At 44.6% G+C, this 19,396-nt stretch overlaps 1 protein-coding gene across 1 annotated transcript; it reads left to right on the top strand.

Annotated features, from left to right (window-relative positions):
- Positions 1 to 9,774: 9,774 nt before the first annotated feature.
- Positions 9,775 to 15,751, top strand: DKK1 (dickkopf WNT signaling pathway inhibitor 1). Its single transcript, XM_081956563.1, has 4 exons — positions 9,775 to 10,157; positions 10,266 to 10,434; positions 12,401 to 12,532; positions 15,143 to 15,751. Exons 1-4 carry the CDS (start codon positions 9,927 to 9,929, stop codon positions 15,391 to 15,393), a joined length of 783 nt encoding a protein of 260 aa, XP_081812689.1. The 5' UTR covers positions 9,775 to 9,926; the 3' UTR covers positions 15,394 to 15,751.
- Positions 15,752 to 19,396: the final 3,645 nt, after the last annotated feature.

Below are 19,396 nucleotides of genomic sequence, written 5' to 3' on the forward strand. Positions count from 1 at the left end.
CCCAGTAGTCTCACTCAAGGCACAAATGACTAGGCTCAAATTATCCTACTTTGGACACATAATGTCAAGGCATAGCAGTAAACTCAATAAAAGATGAAAAGTACAACAGATCGGGTAGAATCTCACATTTCTTTGCTAAAAGCTTGGATGAAGATCAGATGTCCACTCAGTTAATTTGCTTCCTTTAGGATGAAAAAAACTTATCCAGTAGCATTCAGGAGATAACCAAGGGTTTAAACCTTCTACCCTTAAACAAGAAGATAAAAGGTTCAGCCAAAATCAGAGATAGCAAAGTTTCAAGGGGAGAAAATGCTCCACTATAAAGTTAGCTATTTTGACGCAGTGGTTAAGATGTGGATGTAGAAAGCAGGAGGCTATGAGTTCTAGTCCCATCTTAGGCCCCAAAGCTGGCTAGCTGACTTTGAATCAGTCACTCTTTCTCACCCAACCGACCTCACGGGGTACTTGTGTGGAAAATAAGATGAAGCTGCCCTGAGTTATTTATAAAATAAAATGAGGAATAAAAATCTAATAAATGGATAGAGAAATAAAATAGATCATGCTTTGCAGAAATCTGAATGTATGCCCTCATTTTTTTAAATTATGTGCTTCACTGATGTTAGAGGGGGTGTTTGTTTAAATTTTGTACCTGTCCTCAGTTGATCTGGAACTATACATAACTAAATATATTTAAAAAACAGATATTTCACAGACTCAAACAAACTCCACTTAATCAAATAAAAAAAGATGTTGAGATTCTAGAAAGAGTGCAGAGAAGAGCAACAAAGATGTTTAGGGGACTGGGGGCAAAAACATATGAAGAACAATTGCTGGAACTGGGTACGTCTAGTTTAATGAAAAGAAGGACCAGGGGAGACATGATAGCAGTGTTCCAATATCTCAGGGGTTGCCACAAAGAAGAGGGAGTCAAACTATTCTTCAGGGCACCTGGGGGTAGAACAGTGCTTCTCAATTATTTTCTCTCATGCCCCCCCTAGGAAGAAGAAAACATTTCGCGCCCCCCCCCCCCGCGCGACTGTAAATAGTATCATTTGTCTATAAAATTATTATAAGTACACCTCTGCATAACACTGTATCCTTATTAACGTATAAGAGAATAAAAAAAGAAAGAAATGTGGATCAATTTACAACAAAGAATAGCTTTATTAACTGTAGCAGAAAAGATTTAAAGGAGCACAGGATTTAAAGGAACACAATATTAAAAAAAACTTTAACCTGCAAAACAAAAATATATAAAATAATTTGAGCTGAGCCCCCCTTTACAGAGCCTCGCGCCCCCCCTGGGGGGGCCGCCCCACTATTTGAGAAGCACTGGGGTAGAACAAGAAGCAATGGGTGGAAACTAATCAAGGAGAGAAGCAACTTAGAACTGAGGAGAAGCTTCCTGACAGTTGGAACAATTAATCAGTGGAACAACTTGCCTCCAGAAGTTGTAAATGCTCCAACACTGGAGGTTTTTAAAAAGATGTTGGATATCCATTTGTCTGAAGTGGTGTAGTGTTTCCTGCCTAAGCAGGGGGTTGGATTAGAAGACCTTTAAGGTCCCTTCCAACTGTTATTCTAAATTCTAAAATTGTATTGGGGAAGTTCCTCAACTAATGCCTTGTTCTTCAAGAAAGAAATCTCTGATTCATTGGTCTATGATTGTACATCAGCGAGTAACCGCAACCCACTGAAAACATTGGGCTTTATCATGGTTTTCCCAGTGGCATCTGGGCAGCTGGGCTTTCATAAAAGGACTAACAATGCCATTAGTTGGTGAATGTGTAACCTCAGAGACCGTCCATTCCCGTTTAAAACTGCAAGCATTTCACAGATAGGCTGCTATGAACAGCAAACTTGCTCCACCAGGTGCTCTTAAATACTTTCTCTGTTAGAGGAGAACAGCCCAAATCAAGATTGGGAAAAGTTCTGTAGATGCACAAAGACCCACCCAACCAACCTTCCTTCCTTCCTGACTGAATGCACCAACTCAGGGTGAGCTAATTTCTGAACTTCTTGTTCTATCATCTGTCCATATGCCTGCCTATGTCCCATCCATCCATCCATCCATCATCTATTTATATCTGTCATCTATCTTCTATCTATTCTCTCTCCGTTCCCCCCTCTCTCTCTCTCTCTCTCTCTCTCTCTCTCTCTCTCTCTCTCTCTCTCTCTCTCTCTCTCTCTCTCTCTCTCTCTCTCTCTCTCTCTCTCTCTCTCTCTCTCTCTCTCTCTCTCTCTCTCTCTCTCTCTCTCTCTCTCTCATATACTGCCTTTTTAGGGGGGAGCTCAAGGAAATTTTATTACGGGGGGGAGAGAAATTTCCAATTTCTAGTTCCGGGTAGCTGTAGGAAAGCAGGTTGGGAGCCCCTTCCCTCCGAGCTTTCCTCACCTCCCCCCCCCACCGTTTTGAAACTGGACCGGAGCCTCGCTCTCGACCGATATCCCAAATGCTCGCCCGCGGCGCAACGAAAGCCGAGCCTCCACCAGGGGGAGCTGCACGAGTGGGCTTTCTCCGAGCCTGCCAGATGTGCGCCGGGTGCGAGCCACTGCTCTCTCCTTCAGATCAACTGTTGATGGGACAGCCCGCCGGTTGGCTTCTTTGCCCGGGCACTGCCCTCAGTCAAGGACGGGCCGGCGCAGGATGGCAGAGCCGGGTGTGTGTGTGTGTGTGTGTGTGTGTGTGTGGAGGGAGGGAGGGAGAGAGAGAGAGAGAGAGAGATGCTATGCAAAAGCCGGGGAGAGCCCTGTTTGCAGATGCCGCCCGACGGGTGATGATGAAAGTCCGGAGTCGTGGGGCTTTATTTTCGTAACCCCCACGCTTCAAAGAGAGGCCCCAGCAAGCTTCATTTGACCCCGGTCGCTGGCCCGGCTTTAGCTTGAGAAAACACAGCGCGGAGCCCAAGGCAGCGCTCTCCTCCTCCTCCTCCTTTCAAGCGGTCGGGTGGAGCTTGGGTTGTGAATCCACCCAAGGGCGAGTTTTCCCAACAAGACAGATACAGACTTCAGAGGATAATCAAAACTGCAGAAAAAACAATTACTGCCAACCTGCCTTCCATTGAGGACCTGTATAATGCACGAGTCAAAAAGAGGGCCGTGAAAATATTTAAAGACCCATCACATCCTGGACACAAATTGTTTCAACTCCTACCCTCAAAACGAAGCTATAGAGCACTGAACACCAAGACAACTAGACACAAAGGACAGCTTTTTCCTGAATGCCTTCACTCTGCTAAACAAATAATTCCCTCACCACTGTCAAACTCTTAACCAAGGCTGCATTACTATTACTATTAGTCTTCTCATCCTTCCTATCACCCATCTCCTCCCACCTATGACTGTAACTTTGTTGCTTGTATCCTTACGATTGATATTGATATTGATATTGTTTCCTGATTGTTTATTTGTACTCTATGACTATCATTAAGTGTTGTACCTTATGATTATTGATGAATGTATTTTATTCTCCTTATGTACACTGAGATCATATGCACCAAAGACAAATTCCTTATGTGTCCATTCACATTTGGTCAATAAAGAATCCTATTCTATTCTAATCTAGTCTAGTCTAGTCTCTAGGCAGCGCTGTTAGCCTTCTGCGCTGGATCCCGGATGCTTTCTTCTTCCTTTCACTCAAGGTTCCCGTTTCTAGGATAGGACAATCCAGAGTATTTTTCTTTCAGAAAGGCAGGTAGTCCTCGACTTATAACAGTTCATATAGTGACTGCTCAAAGTTATGATGGCACTGAAAAAAGTGACCATTGTTCACACTTAACAACTGTTTCAGCTGATCAAAATTCAAAATTTGGTAACGGGTTCATACTTACAACCGTTGCTGTGTCCCAAGGTCTTGCGATCACTTTTGGCGACCTTCCGCCAAGCCAAGCCGGGGGATCCAGATTTACTTGACTGTGTTACTAACTTCACAAATGCAATGATTCACTTAACAACTGTAGCTAGACAGGTCGTAAAAATGGGGCAGGCTTGCATAACAAATATTTCACTTAGCAACCTAAGTGTTGTCCTTGATTGGGGTCTGTAACTCGAGGACTACCTGTAATGCCTGGACTGCTGAGAATTGTTAACTCCGTAGATCTGGAACAGCCCAGAGGGAAGGAAATACCTGATTTGCCTTACTAACATCTTGCTCACTGGAGAGGATAAAAGACACAACAGGGAGTAGCTGTCTCTGACATGACATTAATCAATAGGAAAACCTTTATCAAGAATGTAAAAGGCATAGAAATATGGGATAAATTGGCTACCAACTGGAATGTAACAAGTTTTAGTCCTGGGCCTGTGTATGTCTCAGAACCACCATGCAAAGTAAAGGGGGGGGGAGCTGAATTAGTCCAGGTAGTCCTCGACTTACGACCACAATGGACCCCCAAATTTCTGTGGTTAAGCGAGACATTTGGTTAAGCGAGTTGTGTCCCATTTTACAGCCTTTCTTGCCACAGTTGTTAAGCAAGTCACTGCAGTCAATACATTAATAAGCCAGTTGTAAAATGAGTCTGGCTTCCCCCATTGGCTTTTGCTTGTTAAGAAGGTCGCAAAAGAAGATCATGTGACACCCCGGGAGACAGCAGCGGTCATAAATATGAACCAGTTGCCAAGCATCTGAATTTCAGTCACATGGCCTTGGGGATGCTGCAAAGATTGTACCGTAACTCTGAAAAATGGTCATATTTTTAGTGCCGTTGTACCTTTGAAAGGTCACTAAACAAACTGTTGTAAGTCGAAGACTACCTGTACGTCTAATTCATCTCTTTTGGTTGCCCTCTTCTCTTTCCTTCAAACTTTCCAAACATTGGCGCCTTCTCCAGGGAGCTGGATCTTTCCACAATACACCCAAAGGAGGGTAACTTGAACTTGGCCTTTTGTGCCTTACATGAGAAATCTGGGTTAATGGGCTTAACCAACAATCCATTGGGATGTCTTCTTGGTTGTCCACGGTTATCCTCAACCTCTGGCATTCTCGGTCTCCAATATGAAAGTTCAATAGTGTCATGTCCATCCAATCCTGCTCTTCAAAATCCCATTTTTGCTACTATAGAATGTTGTAAGAAATACCATGGCTTGATTTTCGTAGGCATTTCTTTTCCTGTCAAAAGATTGCATAGATGCTTTCCTGAAAAAAAAATGGAATGCCAACTTTCACATGGTGGTGGGAAGCAGAGGTGGTATTCAGCCAGCTCTGACCGGTTCTAGCAAACCGGTAGCAGAAATTTTGAGTAGTTTGGAGAACCAGCAAGTACCACCTCTGGCTGTCTCTGTCCCCATCTATTCACAGCCTCCCGAGTCCCAGCTGATCTGCTGGGTCTTCTTTTGTTCCCGGCACAGGAGAATTTGGAGCTGGAAAGCAGGTTAGTAGGGTGGGGAGGGAATAGAGATTTTATAGTATCCTTCCCCTGGAGTCGGGTGGAAATGGGGATTTTGCAGTATCCTTCCCCTGCCACACTCACCAAGCCATGCCCATCAAGCCACACTACACCCACCAAGCCACACCCACAGAACCGAGACTAAAAATGTTTGAATCTCACCCCTGGTGGGAAGGCAGAAACAGACACTCAATTTAAACCCCAGCCATGAGAAAGAAATGTGACTAGCTTCCGTAGACCTGATCTTCACCACTCGTAGAGCTTCTTTCAAATCTGAAATAAAAGCAACTTACCTATTGGAACCTCAACCTTGGATCATTTCATGTGTCTTTGTGTTCCTAGAGATATATTTAGTGTTGTATCATGCTGAAACTGAAAGCCACAGGATTAGAAATTAAGTCCTATGAGGAGAGAATGAAGAAATTGAGAATGGTTAACCTTGAAGAGATTAAGAAGGATGTGACATCATTCTTCAAATCCCTTGAAGGATATCCTACAGCAGGTCAAGGCCTGTTCTCCATTGTTCCAGAATGCAGAATAGGGAATATTGGATTTAAATCATATGAAAGCCGATTTCGACTGAATTACAGAATAAGCTTTCTAACAATATGAACAATGAATTGATGGGGAGTTCTCCTTTGCTCGGTGGGCAGAAGTCAAGGCTAAACAACCATCTGTGCTTAGATTCAGTGAGTAAGAAGTTCGAATGATATAACCTACACGCCCCATTCCACCTGTTACAATTTTGTTACATGTGAGTAAGAGAAGTAGTAGTCTAGAAAAGTGACTCATCTGGATTTAACTTTAAAATAGCCTTTAATAATTAGCAACCAAATGCCTTTCAGATATATTGGGCTTCGTATCCCATTACCCTGACCAGCTTTACCAATACTACAGGTTGTATTGCACTCCCAAATATTCCAGTGTTTCCAAGCCTACTCCTGCTCTGTGTCCCCCTTCTAATAAAGGTGCCTGAAATACTCCAATTAGCCAGGAGCAAATTGCTACCTCTTTATGTCTGCGGCTCACCAGGTACTAATCCTGAAGCTACTTATGCCCCCCTAAAGCAAGTACTGCATTGATGAGTGAGAATGCTGCATTCGTTTTGGCATTCTGGGGAAGCATATTGTGAAAAAGGTGTAAAGTCAAGACAAAAATAAAATATTTCCTTTAAATGATCACTAGATTGATTTTTTTCCCCTCTGCCACCCATGGAACCCTACGAAACCAATCTATTTGTTATTTCCCATTTCATTTTACAGTTCTCACCTTTTTGTTTTTTCTGAATCAAGTTTCCGTAGCATAATAGATGAAAGCTATCCTGTCTATCCTTAGGAATAAAAGCTGCTGAACTTTTCAAAAAGAGACCGTCTCTTGTAGGAGATGGTATAGTTCTCCTGCTTGAGCAGGGGCTTGGATTAGAAAATCCTCCAAGCAGGGGTGAAATTCAGCATGTTCTGGCAGGTTCTGGAGAACCGGTAGCAGAACTTTTTAGTAGTTCAGAGAACTGGCAAATACCACCTCTGGCTGGCCCCAGAGTGGGGTGGGAATAGGGATTTTGCAATATCCTTCCTCTGGAGTGGAGTGGGAATGGACGTTTTGCAGTATCCTTCCCCTGCCACACCCACCAAGCCACGCCCACCAAGCCACGCCACAGAACCGATAGTAAAAAAAAAATTTGAATTTCACCACTGCCTCCAAGATTTCTTCCAGCTCGATTCTATTCTAACTCAGTAGATATGGTGGGGAGCACGTTTGTAGCTTATAATTGACTGGTTTGAGAACAGGTTTTCCTAAATGTCAATCCTTAGCAGAATTAATTTGAATTCCCACATTCACCTTGAAGAACCCTCATGGAAAGGGGTTTATATGGATCCCAGGTTGTTTGCCAGCTGGTTTTCTTTGAACTCTCGATCAAGCCAACCGGGTAATCGGATCTAGACCCAACACTTAGGCTCAATTAACAACTCCCTTCGCCTCCACCCAAGTTGAGGATCAAGAGAGTGGGCTTCTCATCCTCCTGTGCCCATCAAGTTTAGAGGGGGCTTTGAAAGGATGATTTCGCTCAGAGCTTCTTCCTGGGCTATTTTTTTTTTAATAAAAAAGTTTTATTTTTTTCTTTCCATATACATTCACAAATATACATTCTCGTAGATACCATTAACACATCTGTGGACTTCTAGCATTTATCACAATCTGCTTAAGAATCTAAAAGACACACTTGGAATCACTTTTTGACACCCCCACATCTCCATCTTGTTTTGCAATAACCCTACTCCTCCCTTCTCTACCTTCTTCTCTCCTCTTCTCCTTCCTCTTTTCTTCTTCCCCTTCCTCTCCCCCACTCCTCCTCTCTTCTTCTACTTCTTCCCCTCTCTCCTACTCTTCCTTCCCCTCCCTTGCTTCCTCTCCTTCACTCTTTCTTCTTTTCCCTCCTCTTCCTTTCTCCTTCCGTTGTTGCCCTTGCTCGTTTGCTTTCTCTGGTGGATTTTTGGGGTGGCATTCCAGCGATCCCGGCTTCATATTCTTACTTCCACATATTATTTCCCTCTCATAAATCCACTTGCATCATTTTTTAAAGCTGTATATTTGTATCTTAATACTTTTCTGTTTTTCCCTCCCCTCCTCCCTTTAATATAATAATGTGTCGTCTGGGTTGCTTATTCTGTAATGTTCTCCTTTTTAAAATTTAGATCCCTTTTCCAACCAATCATAAAGTTCTTCCTGGGCTTTTGATCTCACCCCCCCCCCCCCCCCGTGGTTCACCAGCCCGCTGGCTGGCCAATTCCAAACGCTTCCGAGGTGGCTGGAAAATACCCAACGCGATGAACCCAAAAGTGCAGAGATAGAAGCGAGCGAGAGCAATTCAACTTCTTCCCTTTTTGCAAATGCCAAAGAGCCAATTCATTCATTCATTCGCCCCTTCCTTCCTTAATCGGCGATTATCAAACAGGCGGGTCTCTCGCCTTTCCTCCGCCTTGCCGAAGCAAGCGCATCGTAGAGCAATTATTAGGACGCCCCCCCCTCCCGGCCCTGCCAGTTTCTTTCTCGCGTGGGGGGGGGGGTGTATGGAAATTGCGCCCCTTTGGTTGAGGACGTCGGTGGAAACAAGGCGGCTCAATGCAACATCAAGGGGGCAGCATCCAGCTGTTACCCACTCACAGCCCCGTCAGACGGCGACGCTCTGGAACTAAAAATATAGATTTTAAAAAGAAAGCCGGGAAAGGAGAGGGGGGGAGAGGGGTTTGAGTTTCCTCGCCTGAAGACTTAAGAGCTTGCAATCCACAAACCTGCAGGGGATCTCATCAAAGGTGTGCTTATGCTGCGCCCCACCCCATCCCGCCAGCATTTTTTTTGAATAAAATATAGTAAAGTCCAACTTTTTATGGAGTCAAATACAGTAACGGAAACCATTTAAAGTCCTTTTTTAGGCTCTTCCCAGAGAGCAAATCTATCCAGGCTTCCGGAGGAATTAATTAATTACCCTTTTATTGTACTGGCTTGAATTTTGGAATAATAAACCCACTTTAGGACAGACCTGCAAGAATGGCAACGGGGTGTGTGTGTGTGCAAGCTCCGTACGAACCCGAAAGCTTCGTTTCCTCCTTCCCCGCCTGATTCTCCCCGATCCTGATTGCGTGAGGACGCGGAGTGACTCCGAAACAACTCCTAGAGATCACCGGTCGCGATTCCTGCCCAAAACAAAGGGGTTTTTTTCCGATTCCCTAGTAATGCAACCGTGCCCAACTTTGGAAAATCATTCCTTTATTGTCAAAAAGGCATTTCTCCCTTCCCCAACTCAAACGCCCGTCCCAAAGAGGCAACAACTGGACTTTCTGGTTTTTCTTTGAAGTCGTTTCCCTTCTCAACCAAGAAGCTTCTTCAGCTCTGTCTGAATGGTGGGGGCAGGGAAGGATTGATCCTCCTTGCAGACAGCTGGACATTTTGCCTTCTTTTTTTTTAGCAGGACGTTAAGGTCACCTGGAGGCTTTACCTGCGTCCTCTCAGGGTCACTTGAGTGCTGCCAATGGGTGCGGAGCCCCCTTGGGACTGTTTGGAAAGGATTGTGTTGCAGATTGGAGAGGGATGCTGCCGTGTCCCCACGTCCCTCTGTGGAGAGAAGGGCTGTCCCGTTTGGACACAGAAGGCCTCTTGAAGCCTTCTGTCCAAAAGAGGGACTTGGTTGCCTTTCAAAAGAGGGGCCTGGGTGTTTTGAATGCAGAGGGAGAAGGAGCAAGGGACGTTGCGGAGAGGTCTCTTACCTCTCATTCCCCCCCCCCTTCACGTTTTTCTAACCCCACCCTCGCTTATCCTGCGCGCCCTCCTCCTCCTCCCCCCCTCCTTAGAGAGGCGGGCATCCGAAAGGCGTGGAGCCTATAAAGGCAGCTCCAAAGGCCCCAGCGGAGACTTTTCCAATCCGTCGCAGAGTCCCTTCAAGGATACTCAGGGGAGGAGAAGAAATCGCGCACCGGCTCGCCTTCCTCCTCCTCCGCCTTCTCCTCCTCCTCCCGCAGGTTGCTTGGGTCGGCTCGCCTGGCGAAGATGCTGGTGCTGCGCGGGCGTGGATCTTGCCGGGCGTGGACGGCCGTGGCCGCGGCGCTCTGCTTCTCCGCCTGGTTCGACACCGCCGCCGCCGCCGTCCCTTTTCACGCCAACGCCCTGGGCTCCAACGCCATCAAGAACCCGCCTTCCGGCGGCGGCTCCTCGCTTAGCGGCGGCAGCGGGGCCATATACGACGGGAGCAATAAAAGCCGCGCCGGCGATTCGCAGAAGGTAAAGGGAGGCGGCGGGCACCGACCTGGGGATGGAGGGGAGGGGGTGGCCCGGGGACGGCCCTTGGCTTGCCTCTCACCTGCCCCTCCGCTTCTGCCCCTCTCGCAGCTCGTCTTGTGTGATGCGGACGAGGATTGCAACGGCGGCGAGTTTTGCTCCACTCCTGCCCGGGGGGGCGTCTCCGGAGGAGGAGGGCTGGTGTGCCTGACCTGCCGCAAACGCCGCAAGCGCTGTTTCCGCAACGCCATGTGCTGCTCGGGCAACTTTTGCAGCAACGGTGCGTCTAAGGGTCCCAGGGAAGGGAGGGAGGGAGGGAGGGAGGGAGGGAGTAGAGAAAGGGAAGGGATGAAAGGGAGGGATGGAGGGATGGAGGGAAGGAGGGAAGGAAGGAGGGAAGGAAGGAGAGAAGGAAGGAGAGAAGGAAGGAGGGAAGGAGGGAGGGAAGGAGGGAGGGAGGGAGGGAAGGAAGGAAGGAAGGAAGGAAGGAAGGAAGGAAGGAAGGAAGGAAGGAAGGAAGGAAGGAAGGAAGGAAGGAAGGAAGGAAGGAAGGAAGGAAGGAAGGAAGGAAGGAAGGAAGGAAGGAAGGAGTGAGTGAGTCCGTCCGGGAAAGGCATTCCTCAGCGTCCCCCTCCCGTCGGAAGGATTATCTTTGGTTCTTTTGAGGGAAGGATTTTGGGGGTCCTTGGAAGGGGGTAGAGATCGTGTCCCTCCAGTCTTGCCTGGACACCTCCTGGTAGCAGTGCTTGGTAGCTGCATGATGGAAGGGACTTGCCGTCGTTCTTCTGGGATTCCCTGCCTTGTTTGCACCCTTGGGTGTGGGGGGTGTCTTGAACCCAGGTCTTCTAACTTAACGGGGTTTGATTTTTTTTTTTGAGCTGTAGGGTGTGAAGTAAGTCCCGTCTTGTATCCCTTCAAGGAGAGTTTTGTTGTTTTTAAGGCCAAGGGATGTTGGCAAAAAAATAAAAAAGGGGTTGTAAATTCTAAGCACCCTTACTTTTGGAATAAGGGGGATCTATTTAGTCAGAATAAAGGACCCGGTGGCTCAATAGCTTAGACGCTGAGCTTGTCAATCAGAATGGTTGGCAATTTAGCGGTTCGAATCCCTAGCACCGTGTAACAGAGTGAGCTCCCATTGCTTGTCCCAGCTTCTGCCAACCTAGCAAGTTCAAAAGCATGTAAAAATGCAAGTAGAAAAATAGAAACCACCTTTGGTGGGAAGGTAACAGTGCTCCATACGCCTTTGCTGGCCACCTGACCACGGATCATGGTCTTTGGACAGCGCTGGCTCTTCGGCTTTGAAACAGAGATGAGCACTGCCCCCTAGAGTCGGGAACAACTAGCACATATGTGCGAGGGGAACCTTTACCTTTATTTAGTCAGAATAGAGCTGGAAAGGACCTTGGAGGTCTTCTAGTCCAACCCCTTGTTCAAGCAGGAAACCCCTATGCCATTTCAGACAAGTAGCTCTCCAGTCCTTTCTTAAAAGCTTCCAGTGATGAAGTCTCTACAACTTCATGAAGGCAAGCTGTTCCACTGGTTAACAGTCCCCACTGTTAGGAAGATTGTCCTTAATTCTAGGTTGCTTCTCTTTATGTGTGTTAATATAAGTTGTATATTCCGTATTCTGGGATGGGTTATGCAAGGAACAAGACATGCTATTTGGGCTTGTTTAGGAAGGGCTCTTAGAATTCTGCAATTATAAAGAAGCAAACATTCGTTATTAAATGTTACATACAGTTTCATGCACAAAGTTCCTTGGATACAGTTTAATAATCTCTTTCTCTCTGCACGAGCCAAAGAACATCTTAACTAGCATCTTTTTTTCATCATGGGCTGTTCAAATTTAATCAAGTTCAAGCAGAACCTGGATATTTTCCCTCCAACATGATATTACTAAGCTCTAACCTTTTTCTGAGGCTATCCTAGTATCTCAAGTCAAGTTTTGAAAAAATCTAACGATAATATAACAGTGCTTGGGTTCACTCTTTGCTGATACTCAGGCTCCAATGTTAAGGGAAATTCCTGTGATAACAGAGAAAACCTAACCAAAAAGAGGGCTGTACCAAGTCATATATTTACATGGTTTGGATTCAGAATGAATCTTCTCTGTGATCTGTAGATAGCTTCTGGCTAAGTGGATGATCTGCAGTCTTCTAGCATCTGAATAGTGAGCCAATGTCCAGAAATTAACTTTTTGGGGGAAGTTGATAGGTATTCATGATTTTCCCCACCTCCCTTATCAGGTATCTGTGTAGAATTTGACCATTTTCATTCTGGACGGTTTGAAGAGATCATCATAGAAAATTTTGACCATGGTACTTTGGACTCCCATCTGAAAAGGACCACGACTTCATCTCAAATGTACCACTTAAAAGGTAAGGCCAACAATGCACTGCTTTTAAATCCAGAAAAGAACAAAAACAGTTGTAATGTTTATTTCATTGCTGAAAGAATGTGCCTGATTTTGGGTTGAGCCAAATGAACTTAGAGTACATAAAATATCAGCTGTTAGAGGACTCTGAATACCTTCTGGAAAGCAATTCAGCTAGTCCTCGACTAATGACCCAAATTTTCTGTTGCTAAGCGAGACGGCTAAGTGAGTTTTGTGCCATTTTATGGCCTTTCTGCCACAATTGTAAAGTGAATCACTGCAGTTGATAAGTTAGTGACTTGTAAGTGAATATCGCTTCCCCCTTCACTTTGCTTGTCAGAAGGTCGCAAAAGGCGATCACATGACCCCCAAGACACTGCGACCGTCATAAATACGAATCACTTGCCAAGCATCTGAATATAAGTGTGAAAAGAACAGTTAAGTCACTTTTTTCCAGTGCCGTTGTAACTTTGGTCACTAAACAAACTATTGTAAGTTGAGGACTACCTACCTGTACAGGTTCAATTGCTGTTGGAAAGACTTCTAAGGACTCGGTGGACATGCTTTTTGGTGTCCTCTTCAAACCCATACCATTATGTGAGCTTTTAGTTCTTTAGATTGGTTTTCAATGTCTGTTCATTTTTGTCAGCATTTTATTTGCATAGTTCTATGGGGTGCTTTTCCAATGTTCCAATTGTTCCTTGCAGACAACAATTTAATATGAATAGTGATAGCACTTGGACTTATATACCACTAGTGTAAAGTGTTTTACAGCCCCCTCTAAGCAGTTTTACAGACTCAGCATATTGCCCCCAACAATTTGGGTCCTCATTTTACCGACCTCAGAAGAATGGAAGGCTGAGTCAACCTTGGACCGCTCAGAATCGAACTCCTGGAGAGAGTAATGAGTTAGTCTGCAGTACTGCTTTCTAACCACTGCACTACCATGGAGAAGATCACTTCTCATAATACTATTTAGCTAGAGAATATGATCTTGCTTGTTTACTTACATAGCTTGCAGGGGCCTGCTTCTGTTTGCTATGAGAGCTTAAGTATTTGACATAGGATCGAAGGGTGTTATAGGTACATATAGTTTGATAATGTGTGGCAGTATGTATGGCAGGCACACTTAATTATTTCTCCCTTGTGGTTGATACCAATAAGGTAAAGGTAAAGGTTCCCCTCGTACATGCATGCTAGTCGTTCCTGACTCTAGAGGGTAGTGCTCATCTCCGTTTCAAACCCGAAGAGCCAGTGCTGTCTGAAGATGCCTCAGTGGTCATGTGGCCGGCGTGACTAAACGCCGACGGCACATGGAACGCTATTACCTTCCCACCAAAGTTGGTCCCTATTTTTCTACTTGCATTTTTACATGCTTTCGAACTGCTAGTTGGCAGAAGCTGGGACAAGTAACGGGAGCTCACTCCGTTATGGGGTGCTAGGGATTTGAACCGCTCAACTGCCGACCTTTCTGATTGACAAGCCCAGCATCTTAGCCACTGAGCCACCGCGTCCCTGGATGCCAATTGTAGATGCCAATAGTAGCAAGCCAGACTTTCTCTCAAATCCATTAGATTCGCTCAGCCTTCTGCATCTTTGCTCACTACTCCCATTGCCCTTCCTTGCCAGGCTGCTGAAATGATCATGGGAAGAGCATCAGGTTGGTGACAATTCACCATGGACAACTCGCCACAGTCAACTTGTCTCAGGGCAACTCGCTGGGAGACCAAAGTTACATTAATATCAAAGAAAAGGTGGAACAGAATCATTAAAGCAAGGATGAAAAAAGTAGGGACAGAATGAAATGTCAACGACAAACATTAAAATAACTTTTAATTTTAAATAATTGAATTGTTAAATTATCCCACAGGGACTATGGAGATTCTCCGTCATCCAAGTCATGGTTGTCCCAAAAGTGCTTTTTATTTTTTTTCCCCAAGAGGCAACTGGACTTTCTGATTTTTCTCTGAAGACATTTCGCTTCTCATCCAAGAAGCTGCTTCAGCTCGAAGCTCTTCCCCAGAGCTGAAGAAGCTTCTTGGATGAGAAGCGAAATGTCTTCTCAGAGAAAAACCAGAAAGTCCAGTTGCCTCTTTGGGGGAAGGACCTTTGGGACCACCATGACCTGGATGAGCTCCATAGTCACTGTGGGATCGTTTAACAATTCAATTATTTAAAATAAAAATTATTTTAATGTGAGTTGTCCCATAGCAAGTTAATAACGCATAAGCGCACCAGCGTGCCTACCGCTTGTATTCATTTCTTTGGTTCATGTCTGTTTATTTACATTTACTTGTATTCATTTCTTTGGTTCATGTCTGTTTATTTACATTTACTTGTATTCATTTCTTTGGTTCATGTCTGTTTATTGTGTTCATATTTATATCTGCTATCTTGTACTTGTTTGACAAACTAATAAATACAAGTACAAATAATAATAAAAACAAGTTGGCCGCAGCAAGTTGGCTGTGGCGAATTGCCCCGTTCGGCATCAGGTTAGGGAAGGTTTTCAAATGACCTCAGTACAAAATGAGACTGTGAACAAATATTCTGTATTCTCAACTCACTCTCTCTCTCTCTCTCTCTCTCTCTCTCTCTCTCTTTCTTTCCTAAGGCCAAGAAGGTGCTGTATGTCTTCGCTCCTCGGATTGCGCTGAAGGGCTCTGTTGCGCCCGCCACTTCTGGTCCAAGATTTGCAAACCTGTCCTTAAGGAAGGTCAGGTGTGTACAAAGCACCACAAAAAGGGCTCCCATGGTTTGGAACTCTTCCAGCGGTGTTACTGCGGAGACGGACTGTCCTGTCGACTGCAAAAAGACCACACTATTAACAACTCTTCAAGATTACATACTTGCCAGAGACATTAGCAGGATTGGCTTTCTTGGAATCCTGATGGACTCAGAGGGACTCTTGCTACAGAAAGAACCTTAAAAGACTGATTTTTTTTTCAGAGTTTACCCAAAAGTACTCTGGCATTTCCCCCTCTCTGCAAATGGAGTACAAGGCATGTTTCTTTCAGAAACTATTTTTCAAGTGACTAATTGCAGTAAATTACTGTGTCTGTAAATTCTTGGGTGTGGCACTTAACTGTACACTGTACGGAATTTTAATTTTTCCCAAAGTGCTGCATGATGTCTATTCTGACATGCGTTATACACACTGGTTTTATTATATTGAGCGTAAGCATTGTTTGGTGGCAAGTTTAATAAAATCTTTTAAATATGCCTTATCTGGTGATCTGATGTTTAATTAGGAAAGGCTTGATTGATTGATCGACTTAGTTGGCAGATTCCAGTGCTCAGTATGGGAGTCCAACAATTCGACAACATTCTGAAAGTCAGGCTAACGTAGACTGGAAGTGTGTGGTGTTGGATTCTTGTAAATCAGCAAGCAATACTTTGCCTGAAAGACTTAATATTCCAGTTCACACATTGTGTAAAGATGTGGTAGCCTTTGTATTAGCCTGGCTTAAGTCAATGGTGGCTTGCTTGATAAATTATGTTAAAAATCAACCCCGTGTACCTTTGGCATTTAGTCACGCTGGCCACCTGACCACGGATCATGGCCTTTGGACAGCGCTGGCTCTTTGGCTTTGAAACAGAGATGAGCACTGCCCCCTAGAGTCGGGAACAACTAGCACATATGTGCGAGGGAAAACTTTACCTTTATTTAGTCAGAATAGAGCTGGAAAGGACCTTGGAGGTCTTCTAGTCCAACCCCTTGTTCAAGCAGGAAACCCCTATGCCATTTCAGACAAGTAGCTCTCCAGTCCTTTCTTAAAAGCTTCCAGTGATGAAGCCTCTACAACTTCATGAAGGCAAGCTGTTCCACTGGTTAACTGTTCCCACTGTTAGGAAGTTTGTCCTTAATTCTAGGTTGCTTCTCTTTATGTGTGTTAATATAAATTGTATATTCCGTATTCTGGGATGGTTATGCAAGGAACAAGACATGCTATTTGGGCTTGTTTAGGAAGGGCTCTTAGAATTCTGCAATTATAAAGAAGCAAACATTCGTTATTAAATGGTTTTGCACAGTGTTGGAACTGGGCCAATCTTTTTGTAAATGGCAGAGGAGTTATGACATAAGGCAAACAAAGCCTTACATACATACCCCTTTACAGATAAAAAGCTATTGGTCTGCAACCTGAAGATTTAGCATTAAAGTTAGTACAAGCTAAGCTTCTATGAAAAATGAAATAGATTTCACGGGTTGGTTGATAACCACAGATGAATGTCAATCCTGAGCATTGTAACTTATTGCATTTTAGCCTGCTGCAAAGAAAGTTTATTTTTGGAGGTTGTTTCACTGATTTTGCCTTCATTGTGACAAGTGACCGATTAGTGATGTCTACTGGCCTATTATAAAAAATAATTTTATATGCAATTCTTTGCTCTCAAAAAGTTGTTTTTCCCCTCCAGGACTGGATAAATTGACATAATTTCTCCAATTCTGGTACATGATTTATGTACTGTATCTTTTTATAGGAACGTAAGTACTATAAATAGGTATAAATCTCAAACTGATAGAAAAGCTCATTTTTTTAAAAAAAAATTACAAATAGATGCAACTTCAGTCATAGTAACCCCAAAGCAATATTTAGTGCTCCTGAAAACAACTGGGATTCACCTGCCTCCTAAATAGGCCATTTTAGAAAATCAAACAAGACTTGAAATTCAGCCAAATTCTGGTGCTTGTCAAACTTTCTAAGATTGTTGGACAATTTATGAGTGTTCCTTGAGGAGGAGGGGTGAGGTGTATATTCTAGGACATTATTGTGCTTTGATCATTATGAACCGTGTTATGTATGTTTTATCCGTCTGCAGGGGTGTCAAACTCAAGGCCAAGGATACTTAGATCTGGCCCGCAGGACTGCCCTGGAAACAGCGAAGGTGCGCGATGCTTCTGCCAGACAAAATGGGCTCCCGAGCTCCGTTTTCAGCTGCCACTGCCTGCAACCCTCTGTCAGTGAAAATGGAGCTCGGGAGGGGTGCATGAGGCCTCCCTGAGCTCCATTTTCAGTGGCAAAGGGTTGCAGGAGGCAGTGGTAGGAGAAAATGGAGCCCATTTTTTGCTGGCAGAGCACTTGGGCCAGCACAGGTGCCCCTGATACGAGTCACATCGAGCTGACCACACTCACCCTGTTCCACATCCCCTCCTGAGGTCAAACACGACTCTGATGCAGCCCTCAATGAAATCAAGTCTGATATTCCTGGTCTACACATTTCTGCCAAAAGACAGCAACTGAAATATTTCACAGATCCCCACCAACTGGAATGTGCCACCACGAGTCATGGAGATTGGGGCAGCCTATGTACTCTACATTTTTTTTAAAAAGTAAGCTGGCTAGCTTTATTATAGCATTTCTCCAATGTGGATCCAATCCTTTTCAAGAATTTAAGCTACAAACCCACCATTATGATCGATGGGTTTCCTTTGACAACTGGTGCGCACGAGCAGATCTGTGTGTTTCTCTCCTCAATCTGACTTTTATCTCATTCACTGAGCTAGAGCGCTTTCTGCAGACGCTGTCAGCACGATATCAAAGCACAGGAAACACAGTTATTATCACTTCTTCTAATGGAGGGGAGCTAAACATTTCAAGGGGGGGAGCTCATAATTGCTCCTCCTTTTGCAGGCCTCTGTCTGTCCCAGGAAGTTGCATCCCCATTCGTCTCTGTAGCTTCGATGTCAGGAAGACACAACAGAGGAAAGGAAACAGGAAACCCGCTAGTTGCAAAAAGAACAGATTCCCCCTCCAAAGGGGATCCTTAGGAGGGAAGATGGCTGATTAAATGATGCCTTTTCTAACCACATCCTTCCTCCTCCTCCTTGCCTGGCAAAGTTTCAGATCTGGGTCTCCTTAGGGGAGTGGTAACTAAGTCTCTCTTATAGTCATGGGGTATCCCAAGGCTTATAGGCAGAGGATTTTATTATCAGGGGTTAATGGAAGGGGGGAGGAGGAAGAAAAAGGCTCAGTATTCATAAATAGCGACACCACTTATATACCGCTTCATAGTGCTTTACAGCCCTCTCTAAGCAGTTTACAGAGTCAACATATTGCCCCCAACAATCTGGGTCCTCCTTTTTTCGATCTCAGAAGGATGGAAGCTTGAGTCAACTTTGAGCCAGTCAGAATCGAACTGCTGATAGTTGGCAGAATTACCTGCAATACTAAATTCTAACCACTGCGCCACCACGGCTCTTAAAGATAAAGCATCTTTAATCTACGCAACTATAGAAATGCTACGCCTATATTAAGTATTCCTTGATGCACTCATTTGAGAATTATATCCGAAAATAAGTGTTTAATACAGGTAGTCTCAACTTAACATTCATTTGCTCAGTGACCCTTAGCAGTTATAATGGCATTGAAAAAACATGACATAATAATAATAATAAATTTTTATTTGTTAGCCGCACCCTCTCCTAAAGGACTCGGGGCGGCGTACAATAAAAGCACATAAAATATACAAATGAACAATACATCTACAGATAAAAATAAACACATACACGTACGTACACATATACATGGAGGAGGTAACAAATATATAAAATAGAATTTAAAATTGACAATTTAAAACACCCTCAATTAAATTACAAGATTTAAAAAGCCCGTCAGGAGCGATAAGGTAAAACTATGGTTGAGCCAGGCCAGCTAATTGGAAGAGGTGGGTCTTGAGCTTTACACGGAAGGAGCGGAGGTCAGAGGTAGTCCTGATATCAGGGGGGAGGTCATTCCACAGGGCTGGGCCCGTCACAGAGAAGGCTCTGCTCCTAGGCGTCGCCCCCCGACACTGTTTGGTAGACGGCACCTGGAGAAGTCCTTCTCTGTGTGAGCGAATTGGTCGTAGGGATGTATGGAGCAGGATG

This window comes from Natrix helvetica (genome assembly GCF_964273705.1).
Source record: "Natrix helvetica genome assembly, chromosome: 5".
Taxonomy (NCBI): Eukaryota; Metazoa; Chordata; class Lepidosauria; order Squamata; family Natricidae; genus Natrix; species Natrix helvetica.

Coding starts and splice junctions, on each gene's coding strand:
- DKK1 (XM_081956563.1), top strand. CDS start 9,927: ATGCTGGTGCTGCGCGGGCGTGGATCTTGCCGGGCGTGGACGGCCGTG. Junction 10,435..12,400: donor GGGCAACTTTTGCAGCAACG/GTGCGTCTAAGG, acceptor CTCCCTTATCAG/GTATCTGTGTAGAATTTGAC. Junction 12,533..15,142: donor TCAAATGTACCACTTAAAAG/GTAAGGCCAACA, acceptor TTCTTTCCTAAG/GCCAAGAAGGTGCTGTATGT.